This window comes from Bubalus kerabau, chromosome 3 (genome assembly GCF_029407905.1).
Source record: "Bubalus kerabau isolate K-KA32 ecotype Philippines breed swamp buffalo chromosome 3, PCC_UOA_SB_1v2, whole genome shotgun sequence".
Classification (NCBI taxonomy): Eukaryota; Metazoa; Chordata; class Mammalia; order Artiodactyla; family Bovidae; genus Bubalus; species Bubalus kerabau.
This window is the reverse complement of record NC_073626.1, coordinates 1,507,361-1,524,631: the sequence shown is the minus strand read 5'-3', so window position 1 is coordinate 1,524,631 and position 17,271 is coordinate 1,507,361. Positions and strand designations below refer to the sequence as shown.

Sequence of the window (17,271 nt, the reverse complement as noted above, 5' to 3'; positions counted from 1 at the left end):
ACTATGAACCAATAGACAGGTGGTTTGGTGGGGTGGGGTCTGGGGCTGACCCCAGATGCTCCTTCCCCTGCACTTCACTCTCCCTGATCTGCCAGAAATTGTATCTGGGGCTTTGAGGGCAAATGTATAAAGCCCAGTTCCTGGCTTTAGGTAACTTGTGATCTAATAGAAGAGACGAGCAGTTTTTAGTTCAGTTCAGTTCAATCGCTCAGTCGTGTCTGGTTCTTTGTGACCCCGTTGATGGCAGCACACCAGGCCTCCCTGTCCATCACCAACTCCCAGAGCTTACTCAAGCTCACATCCATTGAGTCAGTGATGCCATCCAACCATCTCATCCTCTGTGGTCCCCTTCTCCTCCCACCTTCAATCTTTCCCAGCATCAGGGTCTTTTCAAATGAGTCAGCTCTTCACATCAGGTGGCCAAAGTATTGGAGTTTCAGCTTCAGCATCAGTCCTTCCAAAGAACACTCAGTACTGATTTCCTTTAGGATGGACTGGTTGGATCTCCTTGCAGTCCAAGGGACTCTGAAGAGTCATCTCCAACACCACAGTTCAAAAGCATCAGTAGTAAAGAACCTGCCTGCTAAGCAGGAGACATAGGTTCAATCCCTGGGTCGGGAAGATAGAAGTTCAATTTATGAAGCTCAGACATCTGGTCAAGAATGGTTATTTCTATTTGCAGGAAGATGTTCAGGTAGCATCAAGATTTCAGAATTGTTTGTCTTGCTTGTCTTACCAATAGTGTTACCCTGATGGGATTGGGTGGTAACCTATCCCTGATACTAATTCCATGGGAGACAGAATTGCCTGGCAACTTGACATGAGGCCATCTGGTCTCCGCTGGGTCCCTAACAACCCCTGCCTTTCCCTTTAGCTGGAGAATCAGTGCTAGTGAGGCTCTCAAGCACCCTTGGCTGTCGGATCACAAGCTCCACTCCAGGCTCAGCACGCAGGTAACCACGGCTGCTGTTTTCCCTCTTCTTTCTAGTCGGCTTCAACCTTCTGACGATCAGATGCTAGCGGCACCTCAGCCTCGAGTGAAGCTGTTTCTAATTAGTCTCTCACAACCTTCTAATCTTGTGCTAGCGCTAAATTGCTTAAAATGCTTTTATTGAGCAATTTGTGCTTTTTAATGATGCTAACTACACTAGAGAATTATTTTCAGCAGAACTATGTATTAGGTTTATTATTTAGTTACTGTATCCATTGCGAAGTGAATCGTATCGTCACCGTAACCGCACCCACACATACACGTTTAGCCTCGGGCATAGGTCACATAAAGTTTCGGAGAATACATGTTAATGTACATTCAGGGTATATCTCCTACATAGAACTCAAAATTCTAACTTCCCTGCTTGCCTGGTTTAGTGTGCTCTAAGCACCAAAAAAAAAAAAAAAAAGAAAGGTAATATTCAGCTTGGACAAACGATTAATGTAAGTGCGTGTGAAGAAGACTGAATGGTGGGGTGTACCTTGAGAGCGACCGGGCCTCCCCGTGTGGTCACTTCTTACACAAACTCCCGACAGCCTCTCACCACCCTAGTCAGTGCTTACATCTCACCTGCCTCGTTGGTACCTCCAGCACAGGTGTCTTTCCTAAGCTTTGGGTCCAAATACTCCCCCATGAGCTGGCCATCTCCGCTTGGATTGCCTCTGCTCGCCCCCCACCATCCTCACCACCCTCCCAGACCCCAAAGCCTCTCTGTGCCCCCTCTCCCTCCCCCAGTCCCCTCAGCTCCTCCGTAATTTTCCTCCAGCGTCTGCACTGATTATTCCCAGAATCCGTACAGTCCCCACCGTCAGGATGGTCGTCTAGGCTGAGGCCACCCGTCACCTGGGTGACTACCATCGCCTCCTGCCGACGTCCACATCCAGATCACTGTGGATTACATAAACAGCACAGAGGCAGACGGGTCACATCTAAGCAGCTTTCCTGAATATTTAGTGTGGTCAGCGGGGCGCGAGCCCGGGGAAGCAGTGGGCAGGCCCTGCCGTGGCTCGCTGTGCAGGCGGCTGGTCGGCCTCGTACACCCCCTCCCCCCCACCTTTGCTCCTCCGGGGTTTGGAGTGCAGCTTTTCCACCGACCAAGCCCTGGGATGACTGTGACCCGGTACTCATTTTTTCCACATCCAGTTTTTATTGAAATTACTTCTAAATTCGGCATAAGTTGTAAGTTTTATTTGTGTCTGAATATACCTTTCCTTGATAATTGGTACTGATGTCAAGTAAAAATAGGCTGATTCCCTGGTAGGTACCTCACCCAGACGGCATAAACTGCTTATTAGGGTTACCAACCTATTCTGGGCCAATTTTCCACCCATGTATTTTTATCCAAGCTTATTGGTGTCCAAATACACTTTGACGTGGTGGACAATATGGAAACCACAACAGATAATTAATGACATTATACAGTGTAGAAGTGTTTAAAAATATTTTTTAGATCATACAACAACAACAAAATCACCTTTTTGTTATTTTATCCAACTGCTGGTACCTAAGGTGAATAGATATTTCAGGGATGGTGAGGATTAAACAAAAAAAATTTCCGTTGTATAAATCCAGTTAGTTACCATGAAAGATAATTGCACAGCACTGTGCCAAGCACTGTTCTGATGGCTTCAGGAAATGGAGTCCCTTGGTCCTCAGGTCGATGCTCTGATTCAGACATGCCATCATTCCCTTTATGTGAAAGGGCCGCTGAGGACAGGGGTATAGCCCCACCCAGGATCCCACCACAGGCAGCAGACCCTGGAGTCCGGCGAGGCTCCCCACTCTGCCGTCCCGCTGGAGGCGGGCTGCTGGGCCAAGGGGGCCTGTGACATTTCCAGGGCCACCCTGTATGACACCTTTCATGTTACTGAAGGACAACACTCAAGCTTAATATGTTTTATTTTTTGGTGAAGTATTGAGAATAATTTTTTCTAGGTGATTCACTTCTGAGAGAATCTTGTTTCTATGTCCTGTAGAACCAGAATTCAACTTCATATTGAAAATTCAACTCTTACCCAAACTATTTAAATCTAAATTCTGATATTTCAAAGTTTTCATAATAAACTTTTATTTGTCTCTTTTCATTGTTTTGTGCTTAAAAGCACTTCCTGTTTCCCAACCACTGAGCATGCCCGTGATCTGTGAACTTAGGATTCTCCCTCTTAGACCCCGAGGCCTGCCGTCTCCACCTCCTGAGCTGGGCTCATAGGGCCAAGCCCACCGCCCGCACGGGACCCACTGTGTCAGGCACAGCCTGGGCTGCTGCAGGGCCCCCCTGAGGGCAAGCCCGTGCGCCCTTGGCCGGCACCTGTGCAGACACCGCCACCGCTTTGGGGCTGGGGGCGGGGAAGCAAGCAGGTGGGGCCGATGCGCTCCTCCCACGGCTCATGACCATCCAGCTCTCCTCCCCGTCTCCTGGGCGCCGGCCTCATCCTCTGCTCCTGTCTACTGAGCTAATGACGATGGACATGCTCGGAGTCTGCGTGCGCCCACGCTCTTCCCTGTCACCAAATCATCCCTTCCTTAATTATAGCTCTGACCGTATTATCCCCTGATGAGAGAATCTCCCAGTCTTCCCCTCCTTGCACCCTGAACCCCCATGCCCAGCAGTTCAGGCCCCCATGTGTGCCAGTGTTGGGGCCCCAGCCCTGTGCCCAGGTTGGCCCAAGTCCTGGGCAGTGTCCGAGGCCCACTCCCAGTGCCCTTTCTCCAGGACGGTCTCCTCAGCGCCAACCAGAGGGGCTTCCTCTGTCCTCCGGAGCTTCTCCTGGGGCCCTTAGCTCTCGTCTGCTGGCTTGAGAACATCTGCAAGCAGCCATGTCTGTGTCTGGCTCATCCCTGTGGTCAGTCTACCTTGACTATTGTGCCTCGTCTGCCTGAGTCTTGACTAAACACACATTGTCACAACAAGGGTCATGGAGCACGAGTCTCTCTATCCGAGACTCCGAGGGGAAGGGCGGTGATGACAGGGACGTTGAGGGGGAGTGGGGACGCCCTCGAGCTGGATTCTGCGGCCGTGAGCCACTCAGGGTCCAGGGACGTCTCTGCAGGAACCCCTGCCTCTTTGGGTATCGTCAGACCGCGTCAGTCTGACCCTTCTCGAAATGTCTTCTTGGTTTTCCTAGAAAAGGAAGAATTGCTGCTCTGATGCCCAGGACCCGGTGACCAAATAGTGTCCCGAAAGCGCCTCTTGAAAGGTTGGTCTAAAGGGGCCTCTGAGCCTAGAGAGAGGGTGGGGAGAGTGTGGCTGGCTGACCGCGCATGCAGCGGGGCGCATTCCCTCCGGGGGAGGCCCCGAGGCCAGGAGGCTGTGTTTGGGTCTGCTCTGCTGTTTCCTAGCAGAGGATCCTCCGTCTTGTGATTTGTGGACTGGGGACAGTCTCATTTCCCATGTTTGTTGAGTGGCTCCACTGAGACCATCCAAGCAAAGCCAGAGACCAGGGCTCGGCACACAGTAGGTACTCAGGGCTCGGCACACAGTAGGTACTCAGGAAGGCTCCTGGGAGTCCTTGCAACAGTTCTACGTAGTAGGAGTAGCAGGGGAGGGAGCGCTGGCTGCAGAGTCAGGGAGTCTGGAGACCTGCCCAGGGGCACCCCCAGGTGGAGCCTGGCCCTCTGGGGAGTCAGGACCTGCCCCCAGGGGCACACCCCAGGGCTCGGTGGAGCCTGACCCTCTGGGGAGTCAGGACCTGCCCAGGGGCACCCCTGGACCACGGTGGAGCCTGGCCCTCTGGGGAGTCTGAGGACTTGCCCCCAGGGGCACACCCCGGGGCACGGTGGAGCCTGACCCTCTGGGGAGTCAGGACCTGCCCCCAGGGGCACACCCCGGGGCTCGGTGGAGCCTGACCCTCTGGGGAGTCTGCTCACTCTTCTCCTCCTGAGCTGCTGCCAGGCCCATACCCCCTCTTGGACCCCAAGGAACTGCCTCTTCATACAAAGCCTCTGCCTTGCTTAGAATTTTGTCAGAATTATTCAGAGAAGGAGTGTTACACATGAGCATGTGCTGTTACATCAATAAATGGTCCAATTTATGGCCTAAAGGGGGCTTCCCAGGTGGTGCCAGTGGTAAAGAAGCCATCTGCCAGTGCAGGAGACATCAGAGTCACGGGTTTGATCCGTGGCTCAGGAAGACCCCCTGGAGGAGAGCAGGGCAACCCACTCCAGTATTTTTGCCTAGACATTCCCATTGACAGAGGAGCCTGGTGGACTACAGCCCATAGGATTGCAGAGAATTGGTCATAACTGAGAGACTCTGCGCACGCGTGCGCACACACACACACACACGCACACGCACATGCGCACGCGCACACGCACACGCACACACACATGTGCACACGCACATGCCCACACACGCACGCACATACACACGCACGTGCGCACACACACGCACACACGCACACACACGCGCACGCACACACGCGCGCACACACACACGCACGTGCGCACACACACGCACACATGCACACGCGCACACACACGCGCACGCACGCACACACGCACGCACACACGCACACACGTGCACGCACACATGCACACACGCACACATGCGCGCGCGCACGCATGCACGCACCCACGCACGCACGCACACGTACGCACACGCACACACACACGCACACGCGCACACACACACACACACGTGGCCCAAAGGAGAGGCCGAGGGCAGTGCACTACCCCAGAGGCTTCGAGAAGCCCCAGCACCCCCGCTGGCCCTGGCCAGCGGCCCCGCCGTCTGGGCTGCGAGTCCTTGGCCTGCCGGGCAGCTCGGCTTCAGCGGCCCTGCTGGACTCGAGCCTCGTGAGGCGGCATTCTGCTGCCTGCCCGTCCGAACTCTCACCCTGACTTGTATCTACTCTGGCCCCGAGGTTTTCTTGGTCTGTTGCCTGTGTGTGCTCTTGCGAGCTGCCTCGAATCTGTTGAGGAGTAAGATGGGGTAGAAATAAATCAGCAAATCATCATACAAGTCAAGAACCAGCGTAGGCGAACACCCTGGCTTTGGCACGAGGTTCCCTTACTGGGGACCCTTTCGCTTGTTTGGAGATTGATGTGACGTCAACGGGAAAGCTTTTGCTTTCTACATACAAAGACCATTCTTGTTTGTACAGACTAGCGGGGAGTTGGCTTTGGGAACAGCAGGGGGTAGCCTCACATCAGGTGCCACGGTGGAGAAGGAGGGCCATTTGCGCCCCCTAAAGTGGGCATCCCGGCTTTGCTGGGAGCTGTGAGCCTGAGGTCTGTGGGCAGCGTGCCCCGGCGGTCCTTCTCTCTCCCAGCCCCGCCCAGAGGCATCTCCGTTCCCAGCGACCACAAACCCTGAGGGTTTGCCGCAAACCACCTTCCCACCATAAGCCCTGGGCGGGCTCTGGGGGCTGGTGGGAGCGAGGTCACTGGGTGCCAGGAGGTGCCCAGGCAGGAGGCCCGGCGCCAGGGGCTGGTGGGAAGGATGAGGCGAAAAGGCAGTGGGTGACGGTTCAAGGAGGTTTGCTCTTGAACCCAAGGTGACGGAAGGTGGTGGCGGCCAGAAGGACAAGGACAAAGGATTGTGGGTTTTTCCCCCCAAACTTCAAGCTTTTTGTTTTGTATTGGAGTATAGCCAGTTAAAAACGTCATAGTAGCTTCAGGTGAGTGGTCAAGGGACTCAGCCATACGTGTCGGTGTGCATGCCTCCATTCTCCCCGGACTCCCCTCCCATCCAGGCTGGCACATGACACTGAGCAGAGCTCCCTGTGCTGGGCCATAGGTCTCTGTTGGTTATCTATTTTAAAGTGTGTACATGACCTTCCCAAATGACAAAGCGCTTTGAGCCAGTCGCCCTGGCAACGCAGCATCTTTGTTGCAGATGCTCAGCGAGACCACTCCAAACCTGGCCTGGTCCACTCCGAGATGGCCACTCGGGCTGGCCAGCTTCCCCTCCTGGGTCCCCCCCACTCCTCCAGGGGCCACAGAAACCCACCTCGGTCCCACCGCATGTCCATGCGATGCAGGTGCTTCCTGGTTTGCTTTCTCACTTTTTTTTTTCTTTCTCAAACTAAAATGTAAGGTTAAGAAATTAATGCTGGGGGCAGCCTTCCTTGAGAAGGATGCTGTGCTAAAAGCAGTAGGCCATGCTTCACAATCTCTCCTGCCAGGAGGAGCTGGGAGCTTTGGCAAGACACAACATGAGTAAAACCAATTTTGAGATAATATTGATTTTTAAAATCTGGTGGTTGGAGATGATTCCTGTGGAAAAAGAGCCTTATGAATAAGGCATAACCCGCAACGCAAATTGAGGACAGAAATCTCCTGCAATTTGTCAGAGGTTTTTTGATGGGCTGAGGAAGTGCTCTAAAAACAAACCAGGTGGCGTTTCGTTTCTCCTTCCTGCTGCTCCGTGGCCAGCCCAGAGACGCGCGCCGGGGCCAAGCCCTCGGGTCTACAGGGAGGACGTGGGTCATACGTGGCTGAGACATGCAGAGTGTCCCACGCGCGTCCCCGGCCGCGCTTTGATGCCGACGGAGCTGGCGGGACGCAGGGTGGCAGCGGCTGGGAGCTGGCTGCGCTTCAGGTGAAACAAAGAGGCCTTGTCCTTCGATCCTGCGCATGGTACCAAAATATCTTGCATAAACTGAGCGCACACACACACACACACACCCCACCCAGCTCTGGTAAGCAGTGGATCCTTCAAGGAGTTCCTTTTTTTTCTCACAGACACACATACATTATAAAAAGTCATCTGTGGTTTTCCTAAGGGGCGCAACCAACTAATTACAATTTTAAAAGCCTTGCTGAATTAACAAGAGTCATATTTTGTTTGCTTTGCAGGAAAACTGCTGCGGTTGCTGCTGCCTTGAGAAGATTTTTGGAAAAATCAGCAATTCTGATGCCTTGACTCCTACGGAGACTGGTGGCTCTGGGCGGTGGGGAGGGGAGGGTGCCACTCTGAACTCTGAGCACCTCTGCCAGGCTTGGGGGCGGGGGGTGCTGAGAGTTGAAGCCCTGGAGGCAGGCAAGCCTGTACCCACCCCACCCCCTGCCACACCCTGTGGCCGGGAGCACCCAAGAAGATGGTTCCCTGCCATCCTGAACTTAAAGCTTTCTGTCTTTGTTGCTGGGGCCCAGCAGGCCTCGTCTCTGCTATGTCTCAGATCACTAGAGTGGTCATACTGGAGACTGAGCTGAGGGTTTAAAATGTGTTGGAAGCAACAGCAAACTATTATCTATAGGATAAACAACAAGGTGCCACCGCACAGCCCAGGGGACTGTACTCAGCATCTCAGGATAGACCACTGTGTGTGTTCACGCTCGGTCGCTCAGTCCTGTCTGACTCTTTGTGACCCCACGGACTGTAGCCCACTAGGCTCCCCTGTCCATAAGATTCTCCAGGTAAGAATACTGGAGTGGGTTGCCATTTCAGGCTATAATGGAAAAGAGTATGAAAAAGAACGTATCGCTGTTCGGTCGCTCAGTCGTGTCCGACTCTTTGCGACCCCGTGGACTGCAGCACGCCAGGCCTCCCTGTCCTTCAGTATCTCCCAGTTTGCTCAGACTCACTTCCATCGAGTTGATGATGCCACCCAACCATCTCATCCTCTGTCGCTTTGCTCCCTTCTCTTCTTGCCCTCAGTCTTTCCCAGCAACAGGGTCTTTTCCAATGAGTCAGCTCATTATAATGGAAAAGAATATGAGAAAGAATGTGGATATATGTTAAAAAAAAGTTGGATACATTTAGAGAGAGAATTTCCTTTCAAAGGGGTGAGTATGTTGCCAGAAAAAGTTCTAAGTCCGGTGAACCCTTGACCGCTTTGTTTCTCGGACTTTATTATTTTGATTTGACTGAAATCCGGTGAATCCAACTGATGAGTAATTTGCTTTCTGGAATATACGCTTTCTTTGAATTCTGAGCAACAGGCATCAGAAAGCCTATCTTCCATTTGTTTTGCCATCTCCTCCAAGAGCAGCAGTCTTCCAAGCAGCTGGTCTACTTTCAGCTGAGGGACATGGGTTGTCACCGTGCACCTTGCTCTCTTCCGAGGGAACCGTCATCCACATGAAACACAGGCTTTGAGAGGCAGTGCATGGTTAGTCTGTCCATTCGTGGCCTTGAGAGTAACGTTAACTGTCCGGAGAGCTTCCCTCAACGTAGCTGGAATGAGAAGGACTCTGGTGAGTCCTTCAGAGGACAGTGCTGGGCTTCCTGTCGAGCGACCTGGGTAAAGAGGACCAGTGGCCACGCCACGTGGCGGCCCTTTGGCTCAGCCCTGCACAAGACACTCCCATTCGGACGTGACCCTGATTTCCAGCTGGAAGCTCTTCCATTCCCGAGCTCTAGTGCCGTTTCTTCACATGTAACAGGGGACCCGAGCCCTGCTGCAGAAACAGGGGTTGTTTCTCCAGGAAGCTGAGATGGTGGATGCCACGCCCATCACTTACTTCTTAAGCCTCTCTCACATTTTCCACTTCCGAATACCTGTTGTGTTGAGATCAGCTATAATAATGTCTTTATTTTTAGCTTAAGTCGCTCTAGGCTCCAGTTGTCTCGATGAAACCAACTGAGAACAGCTCCGGGGGCCCCTGGGTGAGGGGCTTCTGACAGGCGCTGACAGTTCAGCGTCCTCTCTGATCCCACCCGAGAGTCCTCCTCACCCGCCCACGTGTTTCGGGGGCGGGGGAGGCGGAGGCAGAAGACACGTGTAATTAGTTCAGGCCTCTCGCCAGCTCACCGGTCGTGCAGTACGAAGCGTCTCTTTCTCCTTTGGGCCTGCGCACTCATCCAAGGCTGGCTTCTCCTCTTCCTGTTCTGTGATTCTGCTTTGTGTTTAATTTAGTTTCCTTAAAACACACATGTGCACACAAGGCCCTGTGACTGACGTGTTACGTCACCACTCTGTCTTTAGCTGCTGGTGATCGTCGGGTCTGGAAAAACACGAGGTGGTCCAGGTTTCATGCTCAGCCCACAGAGAGCTACATCCACTCAACTGCTGAACGGGACACAGGGGTCTCATCAGAAGCCCCTCGTGGAGGGCGTGTTCTGGCCTGGGTATGGGCTCCCCCCGGCCCATGTGGAGGACCTTCCGCTGGGCTTGGGGTCTCCTCAGTCCTGGTCGCCTTACCCGGCCCCACTGTATGCGGAGGACCCAGCTCGGGCCAAGTGAACGAGTGCTTGCTTGCCGGATTCACCCACTGACGACCCTGCAGTCAGCGGGCGTGGGCTTTAGGGTTTAGAAAGGAGACTCTGCTTTGAAAGCGGCTCTCCTTAGGCTGCATAGTTAGATTTGCACGCTTGGCTGGGGAGTGCCAGGGCGGGGTCCGGGGGCTTTCTGAGGGCGCTAAGGACAGTGTGCTGAAGAGCCAATGATTGCCCTCCAGTTACACGAGATGGGGGGTTCCCGTCTCCTGCTCAGTGGTCCCCTCCGTGCACACCCTCGTGTCGCTGCGGGACGTGATGATTCTTACGGGAAACGGGGTTTGCACATCATAGGAATCAAACCACAGGAGCATGTGGACCCAGAAGCGGAGTCTGGCAGGACCGGGGTCCTCGTGACCCCTTTTCTCCAGAAGTCACCAGGGCCGAGAGGCTGTGCTGGGCTTCCGCCTCCTCTCCGTGGACGTGGTGGCCTTGCTCACTCCTTTAGGCCATCCCTCCAGCAAATGGAGGAAATCAAGTGACAGGGGGGTGGGGCATGTCCCCCGGCCTGGGGAGAAGGAAACCGACAGGGACCCAGAGTCTGCTGCTGCTTAGAAACCAGGGAGAAAAGGGCCACGTTGTTCACGACATAAACCCCGCCGGCACGGACTCCCACCTGGATTAACCATGGAAACCACTTCCGGGTTGAGGTTGGCTGACTTGTGTCTTTGGGCACTGTAGAGTTGCCTGGAGTTGCTTTCTGTCTGACTTGACATATTTTTTGCTTTCTTTCCTCAAAGATGTAAATAGGCCTGATTTGTCACGCGAGGCAGACTCTGATATGATGTAGTCTCAGGTCTGTGAGAACCAACGTTCTCACCATCTTTATGGAAATTAGTACAGCAGCATTTTGTCCTTGTTTTAGAACCAAATATGGATTTTTATACGAGGGAAACGAGCAAGACTCTCCTTTTATTCCTTTTTTGTCCTTCTGTTCCCACGACCCCGACTCCAGCCTCTGGGTTGTGGGAGGGCCAATATTAGACTTGAGCCTGTTGGGTCTGGACTCCAGGCCAGTTGAGGGGCCTCCTTTGGAAACTGGTCTGTGAGCTCGTAACTAGGGGCAGGCGGGGTCGAGCTCAGCTCTCTCCCCTGGAGACTCCATCCAGGGTTCAGGCCGTTCCTCTGTGCCCACGCCCTTCTCAAACTGGCCACGGTGCCCTCCTCTGCTTTTGCTCCATCTTTTAAAATATTCTACTCTTTCTCTTTTTCTTACATTGGAATCAAAGTCTGGCTTCTTATCTATCACCATGTTCCCCTAGAGCCTCTCTGAGATGAAAATTATGTTTGCAAAATGTGAATTGCTTTCTGTCCTAAAGGCCTGAGATGCTGCACTTGGTGGGCGGGACTTCTGAACCAGAACGACTTCTGGGCCTTGTGTGAAGCTCACAGCTTCTCACCTCAGAGGGTCGGTGTGTGTCTCCTCCCAGCTCCCATTCAGGCAGGCGCGTCATCCCTGGCGGTCTTTCTGTGGGTGGTCTCACCGTGCGTGAAGGCTTCTCACTCCACTGCTGCCCACTCGAAGGGGCGGAAGAGTCTTGTGTCGTGTGTGCCTGTGTGGAGCCCTGAACGCTCTGTAGTTATCCCGATGGATAGGTGCTGGTGAGCCCTCTGGACGAAGTTTTTCCACGCAGACAAGAAATAAACACGGAGCCCTGAAGCCGTGACTACATTTATCGTGTGTATTTTCTATTTCTGGCGTAGTTTCATTCATCTGTACTCCTTTTCCTTATAAAGATGTGTAACAGTCATATATATGTGTCGTATTGAAGAATAAACTCAGACCTTGTTTATCCTTTGGTTAATGAGCTAATCTGTGGATGTGGCAAACGCGATGCAAACGCTCTCCTTTGGACGAGGATGGCGTGTGACATCTGCTGATAGCAAGAACCCAGGCTACACTCACAGGGGCCCGAGACCATCCACAGGAGCCCCGGGGAGATCTACTCCCCCAACTCGGATGCAAGGGACCAACACAAGCTGCAGGGTTTTTTCCCCTAATTTTAGCACAAAGATACAGACTGAGATACATACAGAGCGCCTGATGCCAGCACCGCTGTGAGAAATCATGAAGGCCGCTAGCAGCTCACCTTTCCTGCAGCTCTGGGGCGATTCCTTAGACCCAGAGGGGTGTGCTTCTGCCCCAGAGGACCTATCGCTGAGGGACTCAGGAAGAAACGGCTGCCCAGCCCGGGGCCACCAGTCGCCTTCCCGGCTGGAGCGCTGCTGTGAGGGCTGCCAGCCTAGCCGTTGTCTGAGGGTGACGTGGGGCCAGGCCAGCATCGCTAGTCTAGCCCCCCAGGGGTGGCTGCCCACCCATACTGGCTGGCATGGTCCTGCTGGGATGCCTGGGGTCTCTGCTGGGAGCAATGGACCCTGTGTTCACAGAGACACCCTGCTACTCACTCGAGACTCAGGCTTCCCCACCCGGCATCCCGCCAGGCCCTCTGACCTCTTTCCCGGAGGAGAAGCCCTCCTGGGCCTCTGTGATGTCGTGACACCAACCACAGCTCTGTGTCTGACCCGGGTCCCAGGTCCTGGCCTGGGCGCTCCTAGAAGCCCCGGGATTTCCTGAGCGTCCACAGCTGAGCTGTTGCCCTCAGGTGATTCTGGGCGGATGAGGCTGGTGGTCCAAGGACCCAACCACAGGATGGCGGGGTGGGGCTGGCGCACTCACCTGGCCCCTGCCACCCCCCCCGCCACCCCTGCCCCCAGGGAGGAGAAGGAGCTGGGCCGGAGCTAGCGCCAGTGGCCGTCACCCTTGGGTACTGAAACCTTTATTAAAAACCCTGAACGTAGGGACCTGGAGAGGTTCTGAGTTAATGAACATGCTGGAGGGGGCGCACCCCAACTCCATGGGGTCAGAGCCTCCTGCTCTCAGGACCCGCCCAGGCCTCGCCCTTCTGGCCGCTTGTCCGTGTCCTTCACTATGTCCTTTGTAGCACCCCGGGAGTAGGAGGTGAAGGGAGTCCCTGGGTTCTGTGAACCAAGCATTAACTCAGATGATGGAAGCTCAGGGAGGCATCTTGGGAAGCCGTGATCTGTAGTCGAGTTGGACAGAAGCCTGTCTAGGGGTGGGGGGTCTGAGGGACTGAGCCCGGAACCGGGGTCTGCGCTGACTCCAGGCGAGTGTCACGACGGTTGTGTGCAGAAGCCCTACACACTTGCCGTCAGAAGTGTTTCAAGGAGAGACGCAGTGTTCCTTCTGCCTCCAATATGGGCAACAAGCAGGTCCAGGGTCCAGTTCCGCCCTTTCCCAGGAGGGTCCCCCCGCTGGGGCCGGGGGCTCTGGCTGCTCCCTGTCCTCCTAGGGGGAGGGGATGGGGCGGTCTCCCTTACCTGCGTCCCAGGAGAGACACATGGTCGCCTCCCCAGTCCCCTCTAACAGGCGACCCCACCCCACCTTGGATCCAGACCCATCAGGGGTTGAGAGGGTTGGAAGCCCCACTTCGGTAACTCTCTGCTCTTGCTCCCAACACGGGCATCCCCGAGAGCTTGCCTGTGTCCCCGGATGTCGCCGGGGACAAATCGTTTCTCAACAAAGATGCTTACCTGTGCACGGGGCCTCGCCTGCAGAGCTCGGCACCCTCAAAGCTCACTCGGCTGTTAAGTGATTGATGGCAAAAGTATGGAATATTATGAATAAGCAAGATTTTCTTTGCCATGTGTCCTCATGATTTTAAAATTATTTCCCCTGTGCATATGCTCAAAAATATGTCAACTTGAAAGAAAACAACCCAACGAGGATATTCATAATTCCTGCTAATTAATGTCTGAACTTCTTCCCCCTCGATGACATCACACACCTGTTCACTGTAAATTTCCCAGGAACTTTTTATATTATATTAATGTTGTCCAGAACTTGGACACACACCTGAGGTTTTTCTGAATTTTAATTATTCTCAAGTCAATTTTAATATTCTGAATAATTTCAGACTTGCCCATATGTTTAATAAAATTTAACTCTAAAACATTATGAAGTTTTCCTAGGGTTTTTTTCAAAAGATAATGTACAGTCAGCCTTTATAAATGCTTTAAAAATTGTTTTTAGAAACTGCTTTCACTGAAAAATTTCCTATTTGTCTCAAATCTTATCATTGCACAATTCACTTAGTGGCTTTTCTTGTGAGCTCACAGCTTTCCAAGGGGAACAGGAGTTTTGCTACTCTGTCAAGACCGCCTTCTGCTGACTTCTCGAGTGTCAGACTCTGTGGTTTTGATCGGTTTTCCTGCAGCAGTTTTCACGTTGCTTCTGCCTCACCCAGGAGCTATTCAGTCCCAGCTGTGCTACCTTAGAAATTTGTCTGACATCCACCTGTTTCTTAAAACATGTTTGGTTAAGGTATTTCAACACACAGGATATTACTTTGTTGTTATCGTTTAGCCATTAAGTTGTGTCTGACTCTTTTTTGATCTCAGAGACTGTTGCCACCGGGCTCCTCTGTCCATGGGATTCTCCAGGCAAGAATATGGGAGTGGGTTGCCATTTTCTTCTCCAGGGGATCTTCCTGACCCAGGGGCTGAACTCAAGTCTCCTGCGTTGGAAGACAGTTTTGTTTTTGTTTTTTTTTTTTAACTGCTGAGCCACCGCAAATCGGGTAAAGATGGTTCCTGTTGTGACAATCTACTGGGACTTGAAATTTCAGAATAATACTCTTTAAAATAGAAGAGGAGGCCTTGTCCATATCGGCAAAGTAAGGTTTCCATTTTCTCACAGTAAGCAATAAACAGCGTTTACTGTTTAGCCTTCATATGGGAGTTTTATTGCACAGCAACTTAAAAGTCGGGCTTCCCTGGTGGCCTGGTGGTAGAGACTCGTGTGCCATTTAAGGAGGCGTGGATTTGATCCCTGGATCGGAAAAATTCCCTGGAGAAGAAGATGGTAACCCACTCTAGTATTCTTGCCTGGGCAATCCTGCAGACAGAGAAGCCTGGCAGGCTACAGCCCATGAAATTACAAAAGAGTCAGACACGACTTAGTGACTAAAGAACAACAACAAGCGTAACAGCCGTTTTATTTGTTATTGGTAGTTACTATGTGGTAACATTAAAGAGGCAGCTAGCAACAAAAATTAGACTTAGGTGGGCATATGGGGCTTCCCTGGTGGTTCAGCTGGTAAAGATCCGCCTGTGGAGCAGGAGACCTGGGTTCAATTCTGGGTGAGGAAGATCCCCTGGAGAAGGAAATGGCAACCCACTCCAGTATTCTTGCCTGGGAAACCCCATGGACAGAGGAGCCTGGGGCACTGCAGTCCATGGGGTCGCAAAGAGTCAGACTCGACTGAGCACCTAACCCTTCACACTTCAGAAAAGTACAAACCGTTATGGACTTTCTGACGCTAAAAATAGCCTTTCTGTATGTTCACCTGTTGATCATTCGGGTTACGTCCAAATTTTAGCTTTTACAAATAAAGTTGCTGTGAACATTCGTGAGCGGGTCTCTGCATGACCGTCTTTTGCTGATCAATCTGGTTTGAAGTTTATCAATTTTATTGATCATCTCAAATAACGAACCCTTTCCCCCCATCGGTCTTCTCCATTAATTCTCTTTTCTGTTTAATTGCTTTCTATTCTTATCGTTTATATTCCCTTTCTTTTCTTTACTTTGAGTTCAGTTTGGTCTTTTTAAAAATTTTTTTGAGGAGGAAACATAGGCTGTATATTTGAAGTATTTCTTCTTTTGTAATGCGGGCACTCAGTGTGAATGATTTCGCTGTCAGCCCGAGGAAGCCTGAGATACAAGTGGGAGGCCATCCAGGTGGGATCATAGGCGGAGTACCCAGCTGTCTCCTGAGAGCGCTGCCTGTGGGGCCCTCTCAACACGTGTCCTTGTGGACAAAACTAGGAACCCCTTCATGCCTGCACTCCCTGCAGGCAGCCCGTGGAAGAGCAGTGTCCTGTGCCGTTAAAAGTGAGGTTCTAACACGCTTCAGCAAAAGGCTGGCACTTGCCATCTGCCTCTACAAGGATTAATTCACAAACTGCCATGACCACTGACCTTCAACACCCTCTGAAATGAGTTCAGGGTGGAGATGAGGAATGAGGCGCTCTGTGCTCTGGGAAAAACTGCCAGAACACGTCTTTAGATAGTTAGAGATTTCCAGGAGAAGATTTTATGAGCTCAATTCTTGCGTCTCTTCGTGTCTAGAAAAGCACTAAAATCTTCCGTGGTGACGTCTGCTCCTCGGGACCAGCAGTGACATTCACAAGCCTGGCAGAAACTGTCTGCAAAAACGTGTGTTTGATTGCGTGAACTGGCATCAGCACAACTGCGTGTACGCGGGCCTCCCCCTGCCTGTGTAGAGCCGCTTCTCAGAGCCATCTGACACTCTGCCCCCCGGCTACAGTCTGCATTTTGCCCCAGATGAAACTTAACTCTCACACTGTGCTTTTTTTTTCTCAGTCAACATAAGCATTGGTGTTTACGTGCCTGAAAAGTCAGCCCTCTGGCGTACCACGTGCATGCTTATCACCGTTAACTAAGCAGATGTTTTGTACAGGATCCTGGGTGTAAGATTTGCCCTCACTCTCTAACTTCATCTCCACGGTAACCTGTGTGAGGTGTTGGTCCTACGATAATGCCATTTTTCACACCAGGAAGCTTCGTCCTCCACAGCGAGGTTGAAGGTCACTCTCTGTGAGCGTGCACATGGGTTTATCCTAAGGTCTTTTTGATCCCAAATCACAAAGCAACCCTCTCCCTCTTGACTGCGTCCACAGCCTGTGCACAGATGGGCAGGTGATCCCTGACGAGCACTGGCCTGGTGAGGTGGCCCCCAGTCACGGGGCAGGGGAGAAGCCGGGTGAGAGCTACAAATCCGAGAAACTGCGATTCCCCCCCCCTTGTGAGAAACGTGTCTTCTCCCGAGGGCTTCCTGGGAGAAGCTGCCTCAGCTCATGAGATGGCCCAGCGGTGGCTATGGTCACACGGTCAGCCCGCACCCACGGGCACCAACAGGCAAAGTGAAGCTCTCTTTATGCCTGCGTTCACTGTACTGTGTCCTATTGTTTGCGAACACACACACACACACACACACACGATTTCACCCTCAAGCAAACCTTTAACAAAGGTTAAGTTAAATGATCATGAATTCATACATCAAACATCGGCGCACGGTTG

The 17,271-nt window shown here is 52.5% G+C and overlaps 1 protein-coding gene across 4 annotated transcripts in view; it reads left to right on the top strand.

The window, feature by feature from the left end:
* The window catches only part of MYLK4 (myosin light chain kinase family member 4), a 70,315-nt gene extending 58,383 nt beyond the window's left edge, over positions 1–11,932 (top strand). For 3 of the 4 annotated variants that reach the window (XM_055570463.1, XM_055570465.1, XM_055570467.1), the window contains 3 exons: positions 875–953; positions 4,117–4,188; positions 7,790–11,932. In XM_055570463.1, coding sequence (XP_055426438.1) covers positions 875–953; positions 4,117–4,164 — 127 coding nt within the window. In that variant the 3' untranslated portion in view covers positions 4,165–4,188; positions 7,790–11,932. The remainder of the gene's footprint in view (positions 1–874; positions 954–4,116; positions 4,189–7,789) is intronic. The other variant, XM_055570466.1, reaches the window with a different exon arrangement.
* The last annotated feature ends 5,339 nt before the right edge of the window (positions 11,933–17,271 follow it).